Source organism: Pocillopora damicornis, chromosome 5, assembly GCF_964200805.1.
Source record: "Pocillopora damicornis chromosome 5, jaPocDami1.2, whole genome shotgun sequence".
In the NCBI taxonomy this organism is placed as follows: domain Eukaryota; kingdom Metazoa; phylum Cnidaria; class Anthozoa; order Scleractinia; family Pocilloporidae; genus Pocillopora; species Pocillopora damicornis.
The window spans coordinates 4,674,237-4,691,589 of NC_142674.1; the positions used below are offsets into that span (position 1 = coordinate 4,674,237).

The following is a 17,353-nucleotide window of genomic DNA, read 5'->3' on the forward strand; positions in this document are numbered from 1 at the left end:
TATTTCGTATGATATTGGGAAGGGTATTTGCGGAATCCTAAATCGTGTGAGCGAAGGTTTTGCCTCGATCGTGTCACAATCTGTACTTGGTTTCGGCAGTTCACTACACACAAACACGCAAGTTACGAAAGACTTGGAGAAAGTGAAGTTCACAGTCTAACTCTTCGAGAAGTAAGCACAGAATCGTCTACTTTGTACGAGGCTCGGATAGAAAGTTTCCGATTCGATTCGATTAATTAGCGTAATTGAAGAAATCACTTCTCCTAATTCAAAAACAAAAGTTGGCTTAAGCAATGGCTACGTCGTCATCAGTGATAATACTGGTCTTTACAATGGCGATCTTGAGCTGCAGCACGGCGCAAGAAATTTTAAAAATCTGGCGAGAGTCGTCTGTTTCGCAAGATGATATTACAGTACCAAATTCTCAGTGCAATAGAACAAAACAGCAATGTGACAGATACAACGCTAAACACCTTACACAATGTTTGTGCTACTGTGAAGAAAGAGGAGGACAAGCGACGGCGTTTTGGGAGCCTAGTTCGACTTGTATCCCAGTTAAAAGTCTTCGCCAACAGTCAGGTAAAAATTTTTTTGGCTTTGTTTTTGTTTTCAGTTAACACATTGTAAGTATTCAGTCACATAGCAGTACTAAGTCTACGAGTCGACGGCCACATCATTGGAAAATATAAATACAGATCGTAATTTTTCGGATATTTTTTCCTATTTTTGCAGTGCACACTGTTTTCTTTGCTGTAAGACAAAGTTATAAAGCTTGTGTAATTCCCCATCCTTTAATTATAAAATCACGTTGATCGCTTTGGGTAAGACAGAGTCTACCAAATTGAAAATTATTTGCTGATTTACAACTCACTAAAATTTTAACCAAACTGTTGATCCAAGCAATTATAAGCTAATAATTCCGAAAATAATGATCTTTGTGGAGAAGAAAATATTAATCGATGTGCAAATAAACAATTTTCTAGCTCATGTAAAGTAGTTTAACGGTTACTTTTTCGCAGGCGGACTGTGGAAATTGTTAGGTTGTAAAAGCTATCGATAATGAGAACTTCATGTTCTATTCATTAAAGAAACCAACCATACAGCTTATATACTTCATGAAGAATTTAGGTCGTATTGATTTTCCATGCAAGAACTGGTTTTTAGTGAAAGAAGTCCGTGAAAGGCAAACCCGCAGTACACTGTGATGCTTTCGTAGGATTGAACGTCAAGTCGCATGAACATCGGGGCATTAACTTCCCTTGAATTAAGCTCATATAATGAATGTCAACCTTCGCCACTACGAGGAATCACACGAAAGACAACAGGAATTATATCATTTGCTGCTAAAATGCAAGCCCTTTGGAATTCTTAAGAAGCCATTCTTGGGATTGAGAGCAATGCGTGCTTCTTTAGAGGTCTTGAGACCCTTTTTTGGTCTTGAAATTCATCTTTTCAAATTACCTTACCACCACGATCTTTTAAATATAACTTTTCGTATCATTATATTCGTCTTAAATCTCATTTACCCCACCATGTTTAGTAAAACCAGGTTTGCCTGAAGGAAACCCATCAACTTAAGTTGTCAAAGTGCAATATTTTGAAGTCGAAAACATCACTTTTCGTATCAGGAAAATACTGTCAGTACTATTTGTTGTATTTATGTATGTGTGTTCATGCATTCTAATCGCTGTAAGATTTTTCACCGAGGTACTGAGGCTATCATAATGTAGTTAGAGTGAGGACGTCATAAATATGCGTAACGGAATGATGTTTGTAGTCGTCTGACGTGAGGTGCTGCCGGAATTACATTAAACGTGAAGGAAAGCACAAAATATCATTTATAATAATCAAGGATATACAAAAAACAAAAATATAATGGAAAGGAAACACTTAAACGGAACGGCAAGCTTGGAGATATCTACACGGATTACAATTAATGATCGAGAGGTTAAAGTTTTCAACTTCCACTTATTGTACTCGAAGTTACATTGTAAGAAGAACAGTACTGCTCTCAGCACCAACACCGGTCCAATATGTGCCTCATCCTAATATTTCATTGTTTTCAGATGAAAATGTTGTGCTCCGAAATATAAACAGGGAAGGCAATGTACAACTTTTCGAAACCGGAACTGTAAGTACTGGGTCTTTCCTAAATCTGGCCCTACCTCACGTCCATTTTACCTTCTTAAATTTTCACAGAATGTCAGCTACTCTTTACAGACGAAAGGGCCGAAGAGCGCTTGAAATTCTTCCCATCTAAAACATCTCTTGAAAAAGAGGTAGCAGTTCCCGCCAACCGGAGTTGTGCCTTTTACTACGGAGATAAGTTTTTTGTCCAGTATCTTGGTTGTGAAGGTTCATGGAAACCGATTACAGCACAAAACGTGCTTAACACTATAGAACTGACTCCTAGTTGGTCAACCACTGTTCTCAAGATAAGGGTGAGTTTAGTATGTGAAATGACAATGATGTCGAACTAAGGAACGAGCCATTATTTATTGCCAAGAGCCAGGAAAGGGAGTGGGGTTGAGGACTTTTTTCTGGGGGGATCACATGGTTTTCAAGGAAACGGAGGGGGATCAGTCGTCAGAGGGACTACAGAATTGACCGCCAATGAATTGCCAACGAGGGGAGATCGGACGAATTTTAAAGAGCTTTATGGGCGATCAGGTAAATTCGATCGTGACACAGCCAAAATCCTCCAAACCCTCCTTACTCCTCCCCCCCCGGCGAGCGATAAATGATTGTTCCCTCATGCAAATTAATGTTTCTTACGCTACTTTCACTGATATTTCTTCAATTAATCTGAATTCTTTGTCACTGATTCGGGTTGTTCGTATTGTAAAAAAAGAATTGTTTCTTTCTTATAAGACAAGTTAGTAATAAAAGACTTAGAGCAGGGGAAGCAGGGGCTTATGGGACCACCCCTTAGTAGAATGTAATGTACAGTAATAAAATAACCTTCCTTTAGGACCTTTAGCGATCTGTATTTACCTCCTTTCTAGAATTTTTCCAGTTTTGAAACGGCAAATTCTTATTCTTTTGGCCTAAAGATATATCTCAGTATATCTTAAGGCATCTCAGCATTCATGGGTTTGCGAATGAATGTTTCTTACGCTAATACCTTTCTTCAGTTAATCTGATACTCTGATTAAATAAATACATTCTCGATCACAATTTCATTTTCAGATCAAAGCTGGATCGACGCTTTTCGCAAATTTAACAGCTGGCCATCTCGTGAGAGTTCCGATTCAGTGCCGTAGAGAAAACTCTGAGGATGATCTCTCAAGCTCTTGCATCGTGTTCATGGGCGAAGGAACTGTTGAATGTAAGGTGTCATATGAAAACGAAAGCGCTTTAATGTCAATAAGACAACCTGGACGTATCCTGTCTTTGTTGTAGTTTTTGGAAAAAGCTGATGACTAAAACACAAAACGCGATTTCTTTGTCACTGATTCGAGTTGTTCGTATTGTATAAAATACTGTTTCTCTTATATGGCAAATTAACTCAAAGACCTGAAGCAGGGAAAGCAGGGGCTTATAGGACCGCCATATTGTAAAATGTAATGTGCAGTAATAAAATAACCTTCCTTTAGGACCTCCTTCCTTCTCGATATTCTTTTTTCTAGACCCCAATAAGATGGGAGCAATGCCTTTTCTTCTACTAATAAGATCCATACCCTGAGGCACTTCAGTTAAAAAAAAGAAAAAAAGGGGGTGGCTTTGTGGAGCAAGTCATGGCCTTTTTAATTTGCTTAATTTTTCTTTGTCCTTTTTTTTATTAGGTCCATATCCTAGGCCAACTCTGGCATCAGGTTTCAATCAGGCGACTTTGCCTGCACCAGTTCTAGAAAGACTAAATTCTACAGCAACCCTTCCAACTGTGAAGACCACGACTTCAAAGACCGTAACTATGGCTGAGACTACTAGAGGCCCTTCTCCAACAAAAGAAACCACGCAACCGCGACAAACTGAAAAAGCAACGACTGAGCCAACATCTCAGGTAGGCTATGTTACATTATATCAAACAGAAAGCAGTTATTCTTAAGTACATTTAAAAGGAAATAGATTCAAGAAAAAGCACATGACCAGAACCCCAGAAGAAATTTTTTGTGCTAAAGGATAAGAGAGCTTTCAAATACTGTGGAGCCGAGTAAGGTTCTTCTATTTCCTGGGAATAACCATATTCTATATTCATTTCAGAGCGCGAGAACAATGCCACCTCAAACTGAGCAGGTATGGTAAATTAAATTATTTCTATAACTTAATTATCCGTATTCACACCTTCTGCGAGAATCGAAAAGAGACTACTGCTCAGTTTTGACTAAACGACATGCCCGTCGTAAATATATGTCCCTGGAATCAGTTTCATGCGATAAGACACGGGCTCAAATTTCTATAAGTCTACAAAGAAAGTCTACAGGACTTGTGTCTTCTTACATGTAAAGATTGTCATTTCCTATGCGTAATTCAAAGATTATATATCGAAAGCAATTTCTTCCACGTGTGCATCGATCTCTCTTTGTCATCGACCTTTCGTATTCAACGACCTCGCACCGACCTAACTCTCGCATGTATACAGTAAGCCAAAGCTCCAGTCGGGGAAAGCTCCACTTTTGGTAATTTCGTTTTCTTTTGTTATGTTCGGTTTGTACATTTAGCCATCACAGGGGGAGACAGCTCAAAGAACGCAGAGCAAAAAGAACACTTACATCATAGCTGGATCTGTAGCTGGAGGAATTCTCTTAATAGCCTTAATACTGCTCATCTTATGGCGCTGCAACAGTCCCAAGTAAGGCTATATAATAGATAACAACACGTTACTCGTTAGAGCACGAGCTGAGACAAAGAAATCAACTGAGTAACCCAAGAGGAACGGATCTCAATCCGATACCCCACCAATGAGCTGTAGAGAACTCGTTGGCGAGCTTCCTGCATACCTAGTGTAAGATCATTACGACTGCAGCTGAACTGAACCGTGAATCCAAACTTTCATCACCTATACACTAAGACAAATTGAAAAGTTCGTGTCTTTTTACGAATGGTTCTTTCACATTCATCCTTACACAGCGTAATGGGCAGTGCCATTGCCAAAACTAATTTCTCACTGACTTTTATTAGAATGAAATGTTTAGGAAGTTTATAAGGGTGTATTAAAAAACCATGTTACCTTTTACCACCGAGAGTTTAATAAAGAATAGAGTACTCCACCTTTCGGCAGAATAAAATCAATGTTATCACAAATAGAAACGGAACACTCTGCAAGCAACTGTTTCATAGCGTTACTTTTGAATGCAACAATGTCCCTTCTTTTTTTACATCCAGGAAACAACCAAGTTCGCATCGTCGTTTAGAAGGTAAGTTAATTTGTAACAACTCTATGATAATAAAACAAGACCTTTGACGAAATATACTTCACTTATTTCAGCTTTGTGATTTTTTCAACAAAAAAAAAAAAAACTGGGGAAACGCCTCGAAAGTGTCATTACACTGATACGTTTGATCGTCGTCAGGACATATTTATAAGACATGCTCTTTACACAACAGATCTGTTCATAAAGACTAAGTCCACCCACTTGTTTTATTTTAGGGTCGATTACCAGCCCCGTGTCTCACGTGAGTATACAAATGTGGATTTTATCACAAATCTTTCTTTCCTGTCAGAAGATCAAATTGAGCATGCATTGTTCAGTTAAGTCGAAAAATATTATTGTTGAACGTGTAGGGCTTAAAAATTGTTACTGTTTCTCTTTTAGATGAGTCGACATTCAATTCCTGTCTATTCGGATGCTTCTTATCTCTCTCCATTAGGGACCTTCGACGAAAGGACGAGGAGCTTGGGTAGGTAATATGTAAGGCTTGTAGGGATAACGCAGAAATTCGTTACAATGTATCAAGGTGTGCGCTTTTAGTAGAGAACAGCTTGTGTTTTTTTTTCTCTCTAGCACCAAACTGAAACTCCACGCAGATGAACGCATTTTACGCTAGATTCTGTTACCGGAACTCTCTTTTTATTTCTTTGTTTTATTTCATCCTCCAGATAACCCCGTTTATCGCGGGGGCTCAGAAGGGCTATTTGTGTCGGGCTTGGACATGAAAGGAGGGTCTATCTACTCAGATCATTACCCCACAAACCCTCCTCCCAGGCCTCCACCAGGATCTTCAAAGCGCGGTAGCATGAACGGACAAGTGAACCCAGCTTTGGCGCTAAGAGAAGAATATGTGACAATGAATCCACTGTATGAAGGACAGGTGATGCACCACAAAGATCTTGAAGAGCTGAACTGCAGCGACTTTGGAGTCAGCGCCGATCAAGTTGTTTTCGATACGAGAAAGGATCCTGAAGGTAATATGAGCAAACCCGATGTTGCGCAACAACTAGTGAAGGGGTAATTGACCTATCACCACTGGTGCGCGCTTCATGAGTCTTGAAGCCAATAAAACCAGCCTGGCATTACCAGCCATTCAACTTTCGCAAGCAAACTTAAAGTAAACAACTAATAAACAACTCCTCTGACCTTAAATGGCTATCGCCTATATGGCTGAAACGTCAGTAACTTTCACGGTCAACAGCATTCGTTTATGACACTGCAGAAAAATGCTACTAAATCATAGTATCATCCTTATGAGTGACCATCACACAAAACGTACAGAGCAATATTTTTATCTTTATCCAGAGTTCAACGACGACACCTATGACTGTCCAGGAGACATCTTGAATTCTAGATCCGAAGCAAGAGCATCACCGATCCCCGTTTTTTATGCCCTGGACGAATCATACCCAGACAGCATCTCCAATACCTTCGACAGAGACAGCACTTTCAGAGGGCGTCCAGATGGACGCGTGTATGATGAGCCTGAAGGTGACCTTAGGAGAAGCCCTTATATTGTTATGGACAATCAGAGAGGTAGTGACCCTTTTACCTAGCCGTAGACCTATAACTGTTTAAACGATCCTCGTTTGCGGGAACACACTTAAGACTAAGACAAGTTTCACATGAATAGATTGAGAGGCGTAAATTACATTGAGATAATGGATATTATTGAATAATAACCATGGGAACAAAGTTTGCATCCACCCAGTGGTGATCCGAACGTATAATACTGCTATAAATTTCCATAGATGGCTGATATCATTTCACAGGCAGTATACAACTACAACGACGATATCCCCGATAAATAACAACAAACAAACAGAATTGCACGTCTCACAAGGGTATAGAATAGCGAAGTATCATCTTGCAAAATCTCTTGATTCATTCTTTTAGACAGGACGACTTTCTCCAGTAGGTCGATATGAACAATTGGCTATTACGAATTTCACATGACGCCTCATGTGTCTGAGTGTCATGTGAACCACAATAGAATGAGTTGTTTTAAGGAAAGGGAGGGTCTGCAGAAAGGTGGATGGACGTAAATATGAACGGGATTTCATCTCGGCCCGGAAACAGCCGCCGAATAGTAAGGGTGTGTTGTTTACATAAATTATGACTTTTCTCATACTTTTTGTTTAATTTCATCGAAGGTGTAATCTACTCTCATGACTATGACGAGCCACCCCGCGATGAGGAACTGCTGAGTATCCGCAGGCTAAGTTCTCCAACTCATGGCATCTTGAAGACTGGGAACGGGTCACCAAGCACAAAATACCTTCCTCGATCGGGGCACTGAGCATTTCAATATGTTAATTGAAATAACCTCGACCTGACAACCTGTTTGAAGGTAGAGGCCTTCAGAGTAGTTTTTTTTCCTCGCCAACAACCCAATAAGGCGCAATCTCCTTCTTAAGAGATCCTGCAGTATACGAGTTAATTCTTAAATGAGCCATACATAATTGATATAATTACTAAGACCTAAATTTTGATCGGGCATGTATAATTCCGAAGAAACCAGTTTCCGCCCGCCCGCCCGCCCGCGATAGAAATCTTCCAAACAGAAACAAGCATTAGAGGGTTAGAACTATCTAATCCTCCTTAAGAGGCTCTGCTTCGTCTAGCCAATGTGTGGGCTAACAATTAGACTATCTTCTTGATAGGTGACGAACAACGTAGTTTGTTTTTCGTTGTTGTTCTGAAGACTCAACACTATGATGAGACTACTGCTTAAGGAGCACTCCTGTTGCTGCTGCTTATTTGACACTCCTGAACCTTCCTTGTGAATCATATCATATTTTTACACTCATTTGCGAAATTATCTGGTAAATAGGTAGTGCATAATGAGTTTGAGAAATAAATATTTGATTGAAAAATGGTTAGCTTCGTTTAGAACCTGTGCATTTGCATTTTGATAAGTATTCTGTTCATTAAGTATATGTATATGACATATCGGTAACGATAACAAAATTAATTTCTATATGTGATGTTGCTAGTGAGACTGAGTTTAAAGAAGTATATCAAATACGAAAATTTGCACTGTGATTGTCATTAGTTCTTGAGGTTCATTGACAGATTCATTCGTGGATCAGAAATAACTAAATCCCCAGAAAGTAATCAGTACACCCTGTATAATTGATTTCAATGGTGGCACTTTGTTCCAAGTATGCTACATATTCATCCCATGTTCCTGATAAGAGTATCATATGGGATACTTATCGAAAGAAAATTCTCGAAGAAAGGAGTAATTCTTCATCATTTGTGTTACGCGTACTTTTTGTTCCTCAGTCCAAACTACTTTGTGTCTTGTGATTGAGGGGGTTGAAAACAGGATATTGCTACATTTCTCGAAGTAATCCTCAGAACATGCGACGTTTAAATGGTCGCATAATCTCTGGAGAGTTTCTTTGGGTCTCAGTATAGTTTCGTGCCCTGCAATATCGACAACTTCATCGCCATAAAGTTCCCGGACGCGTTGGTTTGCAGCCGCTTATTTGAAATAGCGGTTAATAGACTTCTCCAAGTCTTGGGCTGTATTGTTTATCTGTTAGATGAGAAGAAAAGAAAAGAAAAAAAGAAAGTTTTGAGCGCCATGCCTTTTGTGAGGATTTGGAACCCAGTTAACTTCAATGTGTCGCCAAATTAATGTCACCAAATTTAGAGTAAGAATGTCTACAACGTTCCTTACTTGCGTTCCTTCTTCAATCACAGCCTCTCGCGTTCCTGTTTCTCGAAGTGTCATGGTGGCAATGTTGTCAAAAGGGTTCCTGACAATGTGTATAAATCTCAGCGGTACTTGGAGGGTTTGCCTTATTTCTTTTAGAATGTCTATTGCCGTTGATAAGAACTCTGAAGTTTTACCAGCTTGCTTATCGCCGATAACCTTAACCCAAAATAAATAAACATAATTCACTATGGGTTTAAAAGCTTCAGTTCTATAAAAACTAAAATGTTCTTAGCATATCTGCTCCTAGCAATTGTACCTGATTGCCACCGATGTTGGTATTTCGGTTATGCATGTATAAGAACCCCACTTTGCATGCCATACAGTGTAATTCTATAACTGGTTATCATGGACTTTGTTTGTACCACAATTCCATATACATGTATTGTTCTGATAAAAAAACCCCTTTAACTCCGACGAGTGACCAAGACAGAATTTCTCCTTACGATATCGATACAATGTCAAGCAGACAAGTGACGAGAATAAAGAAAAATATCAATTGGGGGATTATAAACTGATCCAATACCAAATTCTCCAAACTAACATCACAAGATCTCTATGGCAGACAGTAGGGAGAATGACTAATGAGACCTTGGGAGTTAAAGGGTTAAGTATCTTGCCCGAGAACACCTACACAGACCCACGATAGGGTCACTATATAGGGGAGTTAGCCACTGTATAGTGGGTGGGGGGGGGGGGGGGAGAGAGTGAGTGAGGGCATTCAGTAGCAAAGGGCATCAACGTCTTCGAGAACTACGAGAAAAACCTAAAACTTTGACTCACTGAACTAACCTTAATTTTCCTTTGATATCCACCTTGCCATAAACCAGGCACATTGTAAGTGTACCTGAACTTTGGTGCAAGAAGCGTCTTACTGAATGTAGCACGCCTTCCAAATAGTGCATCCCTCAAGGAAAACTGATGAAGGTCATAGAACAGTGCGTATTTTTGTAGGTTTTTCTTTTTCTTCAACCGCGCTGAGCGGTATTTTTCCCATTTTCCTAGCACACCATATTCGTGTGATATAATTATTTCTGGGTGAGCATCCAATAGGGCTCCCACTAAACTATGAATGCTACGTGGATAACCAATGAACAAGAGAAACGTTTCCACTCCATCATACAATCTGAAATGACTCTCGGCATAAGAGACTAACGATGACTCTTCTGAAAAGTAATCATGAGTAAACTTTGTTGTTCATAAATCCGTTATACACTTAGCTTGACAAAGTTTTTACTAAGTACATGCGATTGATGATAATTTCCGTGTGTGGATTTTGATAATCAAGTTACCGGAGATTTAGCTGTAAAGGATAATTTTCTCAATTAGTGGTTTGTAACTGCCATAAGAGTTGGCTCTCATATGAAATCTTCCATCTCACCCTATCTTAAAATGCACTGACAGCCAAGCCTTCAAGCCTTCATTACAATACATGCATTTCTTATTTATGATACTGATGTCTACAAAACATATGTGACAATACACATATATAGTGTGCTACCTTAGTAAATATGTAAAATGTATACTTGAACAAAGTACATATTCAGGTAGTCATGTATTTTACTTCATAATGTGCAGTGGCTGTTACAGCTCAATAGGTACTTCATAAAGTATTTTTCACGTTTTGTGACATTCATGATGCTGTTTGAATAGAGGAAAATAAGATAAGCTTTATATGATCTTGATGGTTAATAATGAGGACCAAAGGTCATCCCAGTTTCATTCTTTAGACTGCAATGTTCACCAAGCGATTTTCTGCAGTAGGTGTATGAAATTTTGTCTAAATTCAATGTTATATTAGACAAGGTGGGCCAATAATCTCAACTGTGATTCAACATCATTCATTCTATGACTTTGTCTGGGTAATTTTATAAAAATAATACAGGCTATAGGCAAGTGCTATTATATGGAGTAGAGTAGGTTTTAAATGATTGCTTTGAAAATTATGATTTCTTTGACAGCCTCTGCTTCAATTTTACCTACTGATTTCTCACTCATGAGTTAAAGCTGAGCTTTGATAGAAATATCAGTTGCCAGCTAGAAAATAGTGAGTATGGAAAGGACGGGGTAGGTTTAGTATCTCAATGTCTAGTTTAGAACTAGAAAAGCATCTTCAGAAGGTTCATTCCACTCGATAAATTTAGGGTGACAGGTTCTTTTATGATTTTTCAGGGTTAACAGTTTCTAGGGGTCTTTAAGGATCTCTACCAATACACACAAACCTAAAAAGTGGGAGATGCTTTGGCCTAATGGTTAGCCGGTGCGCTAGACTCCAGGTCAAGAGGTTCTTTTTCAAGACCTGGTCTGGGTTTCCTCTCCCCTGTGTTGTGTTCTTGGGCAGAACACTTTTCTTTCACAGTGTCTTTCTCCAACCAAGAGTATAAATGGGTACCAGCAAATTATCATGGAAGCCTAAAGTAATAGTGGAGGTAACTCAATGACTGAAATTCCCATGGGGGGGGGGGGGGAGGGCATTAACACTTAATTCTAGTTGCTTCATTAGGGAAACCAGAATGAGATCTGGCAGAATGAGCCTATAAATACATATACATACATGCGCAAATGATGTTCTTAATGTACCTAAATTAACCACTCGTAAAAACCCCCATGTAACCTTTAGAGGTCACTGCAGCCCTTAGGTCTTACCTAGTACAGCACATATTAACATTTTATTTCAACTTTAAGGAGAGGATTCTCTATACTAGATTTCAGTTTTGTGCACACTCATACAATGTTAACTGATTGGTTGGGTTGGAAATGACCCAACCTTGTCAGGTTTTTTCAACCTAGATTAGAGACCCTTCTCTGTAATAAGTCAGCTGCCAAAGCTTAACATATATAAAACTATTGTGCAGAATAGCATAATAGCAGAAAGCCATAAACAGTTTCTTGCAAAAAATGAAATTGGTCACAGTCTTTAAGATAAGATTTCATCAAAACAAATCAGTAAAGATAATTAAATACCAAATTAAAACTCTTCACAGATTTGGAGATTCTCAAAGATATGATGCAGTCAATAATATGCCACATCATGCACTGCTTTGTTTACACAACACAACAGATTTGTGAAGCAATCTTTGCAATCTTGCATTCTTTTCCAGAATCTTAAATTCATACAGACTGAAGATCTTTTGTAATGAGAATACCATATGATTTTATGATATTTTCTTCAAAGTTTATTTAAGATCAGCTTTGAAGATTATAGATCCCCCAACATATAAGGAAAAATACTTCAAGTTCTTGCACTAATTGGCACAAATCTTGAAGATTTTGTTTGATTGCCAGATTCTTGGAGAACTTTGATAATTTTAATTGATTATTAATTTATATGAACAAAGAATCACATTACAATAGTTTGAATCTGAAGAATGTTCAGTAAGCTATATCATGTGTGCTTAAGTACAGTACATTTAACAAGAAGAGTAAAAATTGAACTACTGTTTCAATATCTACACTATGGAAATTCATAGCAGGATTTGAATTATAGCATACATTTCTAAATTCATACCTTTACTTGCAACATAGCTGACTTGTATTCTAAGGACAAACCAGTCTTTTATTGACCTACTTTCTCATATAATGTGGATTGTACATTTCTTGATGCAGATATTTGAGCATGTCATTGTTCTCTCTTCATCACATCCATCTACAATGAATAAAAGAAAACTTTATTTATTTTATACAACACATCTGACGGAATCACTTTGTAAGTCATTATCTCATCCATTATTGACATCATTCCCCTTTCTTGTTTTATGTGTTAATGGTTTCTTTCTTAGATCTGTTCTTTATTCTCTTGTTTTCTAGGCTGGTCTAATTATTTGAAAATACTTCGTGCAAGATTACTCAGCTGACCCCAAAGGCTCTTTCACCCTCTCTTATAACTCATATTCTAGATTTGAAACACCTTCTGAACTCAGTTTTACATTACAAGGAAAGTTTTCATCAGGGTCCTAGCATTTGATCCAGAAAATATGACACCTCATGCTGGTGGGTAAACATGTTCAAAATAATATAGACCTGTATAATGCTTCCATAACATTGTGGTAACAATATAATCAAAATAAATTATTTTATATTCACCAGAAAAATTTTTTTAAAAAGACATGTTTCAGCAGGACATGCCATTATTAGTTTATTGTGTTTTATTAAATGTAAAACTCCCGATATTGCATTTCTAGTGTTCTGATTGCATCACTCACCTCTGGTTATCAGCTCATATACCCAATCACCTCACATTGAATGTAATTTACCCAATTTATATACCGAATCATCTCACATGGAAATATGATTTACCCAATTTATGCAAAGCTTGATTTAATTTTGGCTGGAGACAACTGAAACACTTCTACCTTGCATTGTGGATAATTTAATTGACTAAAACAGGTATTCCATTCCTGCTTGTTGGATGTAAGACTGGTTATAGCCAACTCCATACTATGCACCTCATTTGCTATTTACCATCGCATATCCACCACACACTCATGGAATAACTGTCAATTACCATCCATCAAATATTTTTGCTCGCACACACATTGGTCTAAACACATTAAGTGATCTAATATTCCACACCAAAAACTAAGGGATATCCAAGGATATCAGTCAAGTGAAATTCCCCAATTTTCAAACCTTATGTCCACTATGATGAGTCTTCATTTGAAAATTTAATTCAAGATTGTTTTAGAAGAAGGAAAATATTTCTTTGTTCATAACCAGAGAACACAAAAGAAAAAATCCCAGAAAGATGTTTGTGAAAACTTTTTCATAGACATTGCAAAATATTTGAAGGATAATATACACAATAGCCTCTATTTTGTGCAAAAATATGCTTGTTTATTTGTCCTTGGACATCATCTGTTTGTTAAAGCTCACATTTTTCCTTGAGCTCCTTGGAGAGGAGAGATAATGTCTGTAGACAAATATCCATGCATACTTTTACACCAAATGGAGGATATTGTTCCTGAACTCGTTGACTTTGTTCTTACACGTCAAATAAACAGTACTCTGTCAGGGTAAGTAGAATCACAACTTTTGAAATATGGACCTGATAATTATTAATTGATTTAATCCCGCAAATTATACAAGTTAATCAATGAGCCAGCATTTTGATAAAGCTAGATAGATATTAATCCCAGCAATTACGTCAGCGGTTTGACAGTTACCATGGGAAACTTGTTCTACAGCAAGATTTCTGTATGGCCCTATTCTTCATCATGCTAATTACATTTGTTTCAGAATAGAAAACGAAATGACGGAACCATCAATTATCTTTGGGAGGGAGGCTTTGTTTTGGAACTGTTTTCAGAAATCTTTCCGGATGTTTCTCTTATTTGGCTATTACGAAACAGTGCTGCGCTGCTGACAAATGTCGGTACAGAAAGTCCTTTCTTTCAGTTTTCTTCCTATAAACAGCAAACTTCTCCACAAAACTATATAAATGATACAAGAACGAGAAGAGGAATGGCACAATAAACATGCAGTGTGAACTGTGCGATGTTTTCTTTCACACTGCTAATTTTAAAGATTCGTGATAAAACTTGTCGATCGACTCGAGCTAATCTTCTTCAGGGAAAATGGTCTTCTGTAACCAACGGTAACCAAGTTGGCTTAAGATATAAAATTAAAATAAATGGCATTGCTTACCTGTACGAAAGAAGAGCAAAAAGTCCGTCTTAAAAAGGGTGGAAACGTCTCAAAGAGATAGAGAAGTACTTGTTCGCCATCTTGAGTATTTTAAGCATTTCCCGCCGTTTTCGCGGTTGGCGAGCGGCTGCTAGGAAAACTTGTCCCCATTCCTTCAGCTCATTTCAAACCGAAATGGTAAATATCGATCAGGCACAAAAGGTGAAGGGCGTTCTGTCTTCGTTGATTTAAGGTGACATTTGAGAATTTTTGTCGCTATCGTGCATATATATGCGACCATGCGTCTCTGCAAAAATTTTTATTTGATTTTATAACTTTTATCGCGAATAGTTGTATTTAAAGTGACTTAGCGACGCTCGCTGCTGGTATCATTTCTTATTTTATACTTGCTGTTTATGTCATCTCTAATAAGTTATCCATAAATGCGATAAACGGTGTGTAACGAAGCAACTGACCATAAAATGAAGGCTTCCCTAACAGTTTTGTGGCTCCCATGTAGACTTGAAGAGGGGCACTGAAAAGAAAGTGCCTCGCCCAAGAGCACAACTCAGAGACATTGCAAGAGCTTCCACACGGATCTCCAGTTCTCTGGAGTTCAGCGCGTAATTCACTATGCCACTGCGTCTCTTACAAATAACTTTCATATCTATATATATATATATATATATATATATATATATATATATATATATATATAACTAACTGCAGACAGTACTATTTCGGCCTTCTGGGCCTCATCAGTGCAGTGCTGATGCTAGGATGGAGGAAAGACTATATAGCCACCTCAAGTGATCTCACATATGTGGGATCATCTAAGCCATGCCAGAGTGCTCAAACTAGAAAAACTAGTGAGCATGCATATTATATATATATATATATATATATATATATATATATATATATATAAACTTGGATAGATATAGGATAATTTGGTTTTATCAACTGAGTTAAATATGTTAATGAGCCACTGTAAAGCTTTCATAAAGTTCAACATCATCGACTCAGTTGACAAAACCAAATAATTTTTTAATGCCCCACACCGACGTAGCAACACAGTTTCTGCGGATACTTACCCCCTTCATTCATTTTTCAAATGGAAAACATCTGTCACTGTCTGTTCACTTATCAGTTTCATGATGATGCCTTTGGGAATAGGTAGATTCATTGTTTTGACGGAAACATTTTCTTCTTTGAAATATTCGAAAAGATGAAAGATTTTTCCTCAGTTGTATTACATATGATGTAGACAAAAAACACGGAACAAGCCAAAATCACAGCTAATGGCAGAGGAAATTTCATCTGGGAATCAGCTGTTTCTGAAAAGGATTGTTAGATGTAAGAGATTGCTCCTGACAGTTGACTGGCACCCAGGATGACGAAAGGGATTATGATAGAAGCTTTGCACACGAGCTTAATAATGCTGCTTACCCGGCCGGGGTCAAACCCCCAGGGGTTACTTGTGTCAATTTTTTATTATGTGTGTGCCGCTGGCCGAGTGAACCCCTACCCCATTATAGTCTATTCTGTTGTCAAATATAGACCCCATCTTAGTTACTCTTAGCAATACAACTTTTAACAGCGAATCTTCCCATTTTGAGTCCCTACTTACTAAAATTTTATTACTTCCAAAATCCCCAAAATGCGAGACCCCATTCCACTAACTCTATTGAACATTCAACCCCATTATAGTCATGTAAATCCAGTCGTAAAAATGCAAAGCGGCAAATCCCCACTAGCCCACTAAGAAGTACTCCCCGACCCGAGGTTCAAACCAGAACTTCCCCACCCGTAACGTGCTGCACCAGCAACTAGCCCCCTAGGTTATGGCCATTAGCCTGAAAGAATGAATTCAAAAATTAGCACATAGATGAGAGACAGCCCAAGCGTTTGTTGGGAAGGGAAATGTTCCTATTACTAGAAATGGAGCAAATGAAAATGAGCAACTAATAAAGAATGCAACTGGATTTTTGTGACTGGCTAATCTTAAAAGTAAATAAATAAATGAATAAGAAACCGCTAGTTACAGAATATGGCTGGTTCCTGTTCAAACAGTGCGATTTAAATTTCGATTTATCACATAAGAGGGATAGAACTTTGTATAAGCAACTGTTGTCTTTGAAGCACTTCTTCTAAAATGATAAATTGTTATGATCTTTTAAAGGACTTACTTACCTTTCGCTGGAGGGTTTCCTATCAAACAGCGCCGTAATTCCAATATACTCAGAGCTGTGGCGTCGTTACAAACTTCTTATAGGGTCACAGATGATGGCGAGTCTGCAAAATGTATGATGTTTACGTGAAAGTGTTACTATACAAAGGATTAATTAGCGACAGCAAAAGTGATAACTACATTTCTACGTTAACTGTGATAAAATGGGAAGTGCTTTTCACTGCATATTTGGAGTTGATTACGGATGCAATTTTAAAGATTCTATCGTTAAGTAGTTTTTCAGTCAATCTACTTTTTTCCAGTGAAAAACAGGTAAACACAGGGAAAAAAACCCGTTTTTTACTAAAAAATTAAATTAGTGGCATGACTGAAAAAGAGAAACAGTGAGGTGAACTGAAGCTGTCGCCTCTTTGTCTTGTCATAATCATTTCCATAATTACGACT

At 37.9% G+C, this 17,353-nt stretch overlaps 1 protein-coding gene and 1 non-coding gene across 2 annotated transcripts; one reads left to right on the plus strand and one right to left on the minus strand.

Moving 5' to 3' along the window:
- Positions 1–26: 26 nt before the first annotated feature.
- On the plus strand, positions 27–8,248 carry LOC113679931 (uncharacterized). The gene is made up of 12 exons (XM_027196912.2): positions 27–579; positions 2,200–2,441; positions 3,190–3,328; positions 3,786–4,003; positions 4,204–4,236; positions 4,662–4,792; positions 5,326–5,357; positions 5,591–5,616; positions 5,757–5,841; positions 6,041–6,346; positions 6,678–6,908; positions 7,526–8,248. The coding sequence occupies exons 1-12, from the start codon at positions 294–296 to the stop codon at positions 7,669–7,671; spliced, it is 1,875 nt and encodes a 624-aa protein (XP_027052713.2). The 5' UTR covers positions 27–293; the 3' UTR covers positions 7,672–8,248.
- Positions 8,249–8,486: 238 nt separating this feature from the next.
- LOC113679936 (uncharacterized) lies at positions 8,487–10,637 on the minus strand. The gene is made up of 4 exons (XR_016187019.1): positions 10,623–10,637; positions 9,889–10,284; positions 9,061–9,255; positions 8,487–8,916 (listed from the first exon to the last, which is right to left on the minus strand). It is a non-coding gene; the product is annotated as an uncharacterized LOC113679936 (transcript).
- Between the last annotated feature and the right edge of the window lie 6,716 nt (positions 10,638–17,353).

Bases quoted from the DNA above. Each gene is read 5' to 3' on its own strand.
- LOC113679931 (XM_027196912.2), top strand. From the start codon at position 294: ATGGCTACGTCGTCATCAGTGATAATACTGGTCTTTACAATGGCGATC. The intron at 6,347-6,677 runs GTAATATGAGCA...ATCTTTATCCAG, and splicing joins TACGAGAAAGGATCCTGAAG to AGTTCAACGACGACACCTAT. The intron at 6,909-7,525 runs GTAGTGACCCTT...ATTTCATCGAAG, and splicing joins TGTTATGGACAATCAGAGAG to GTGTAATCTACTCTCATGAC.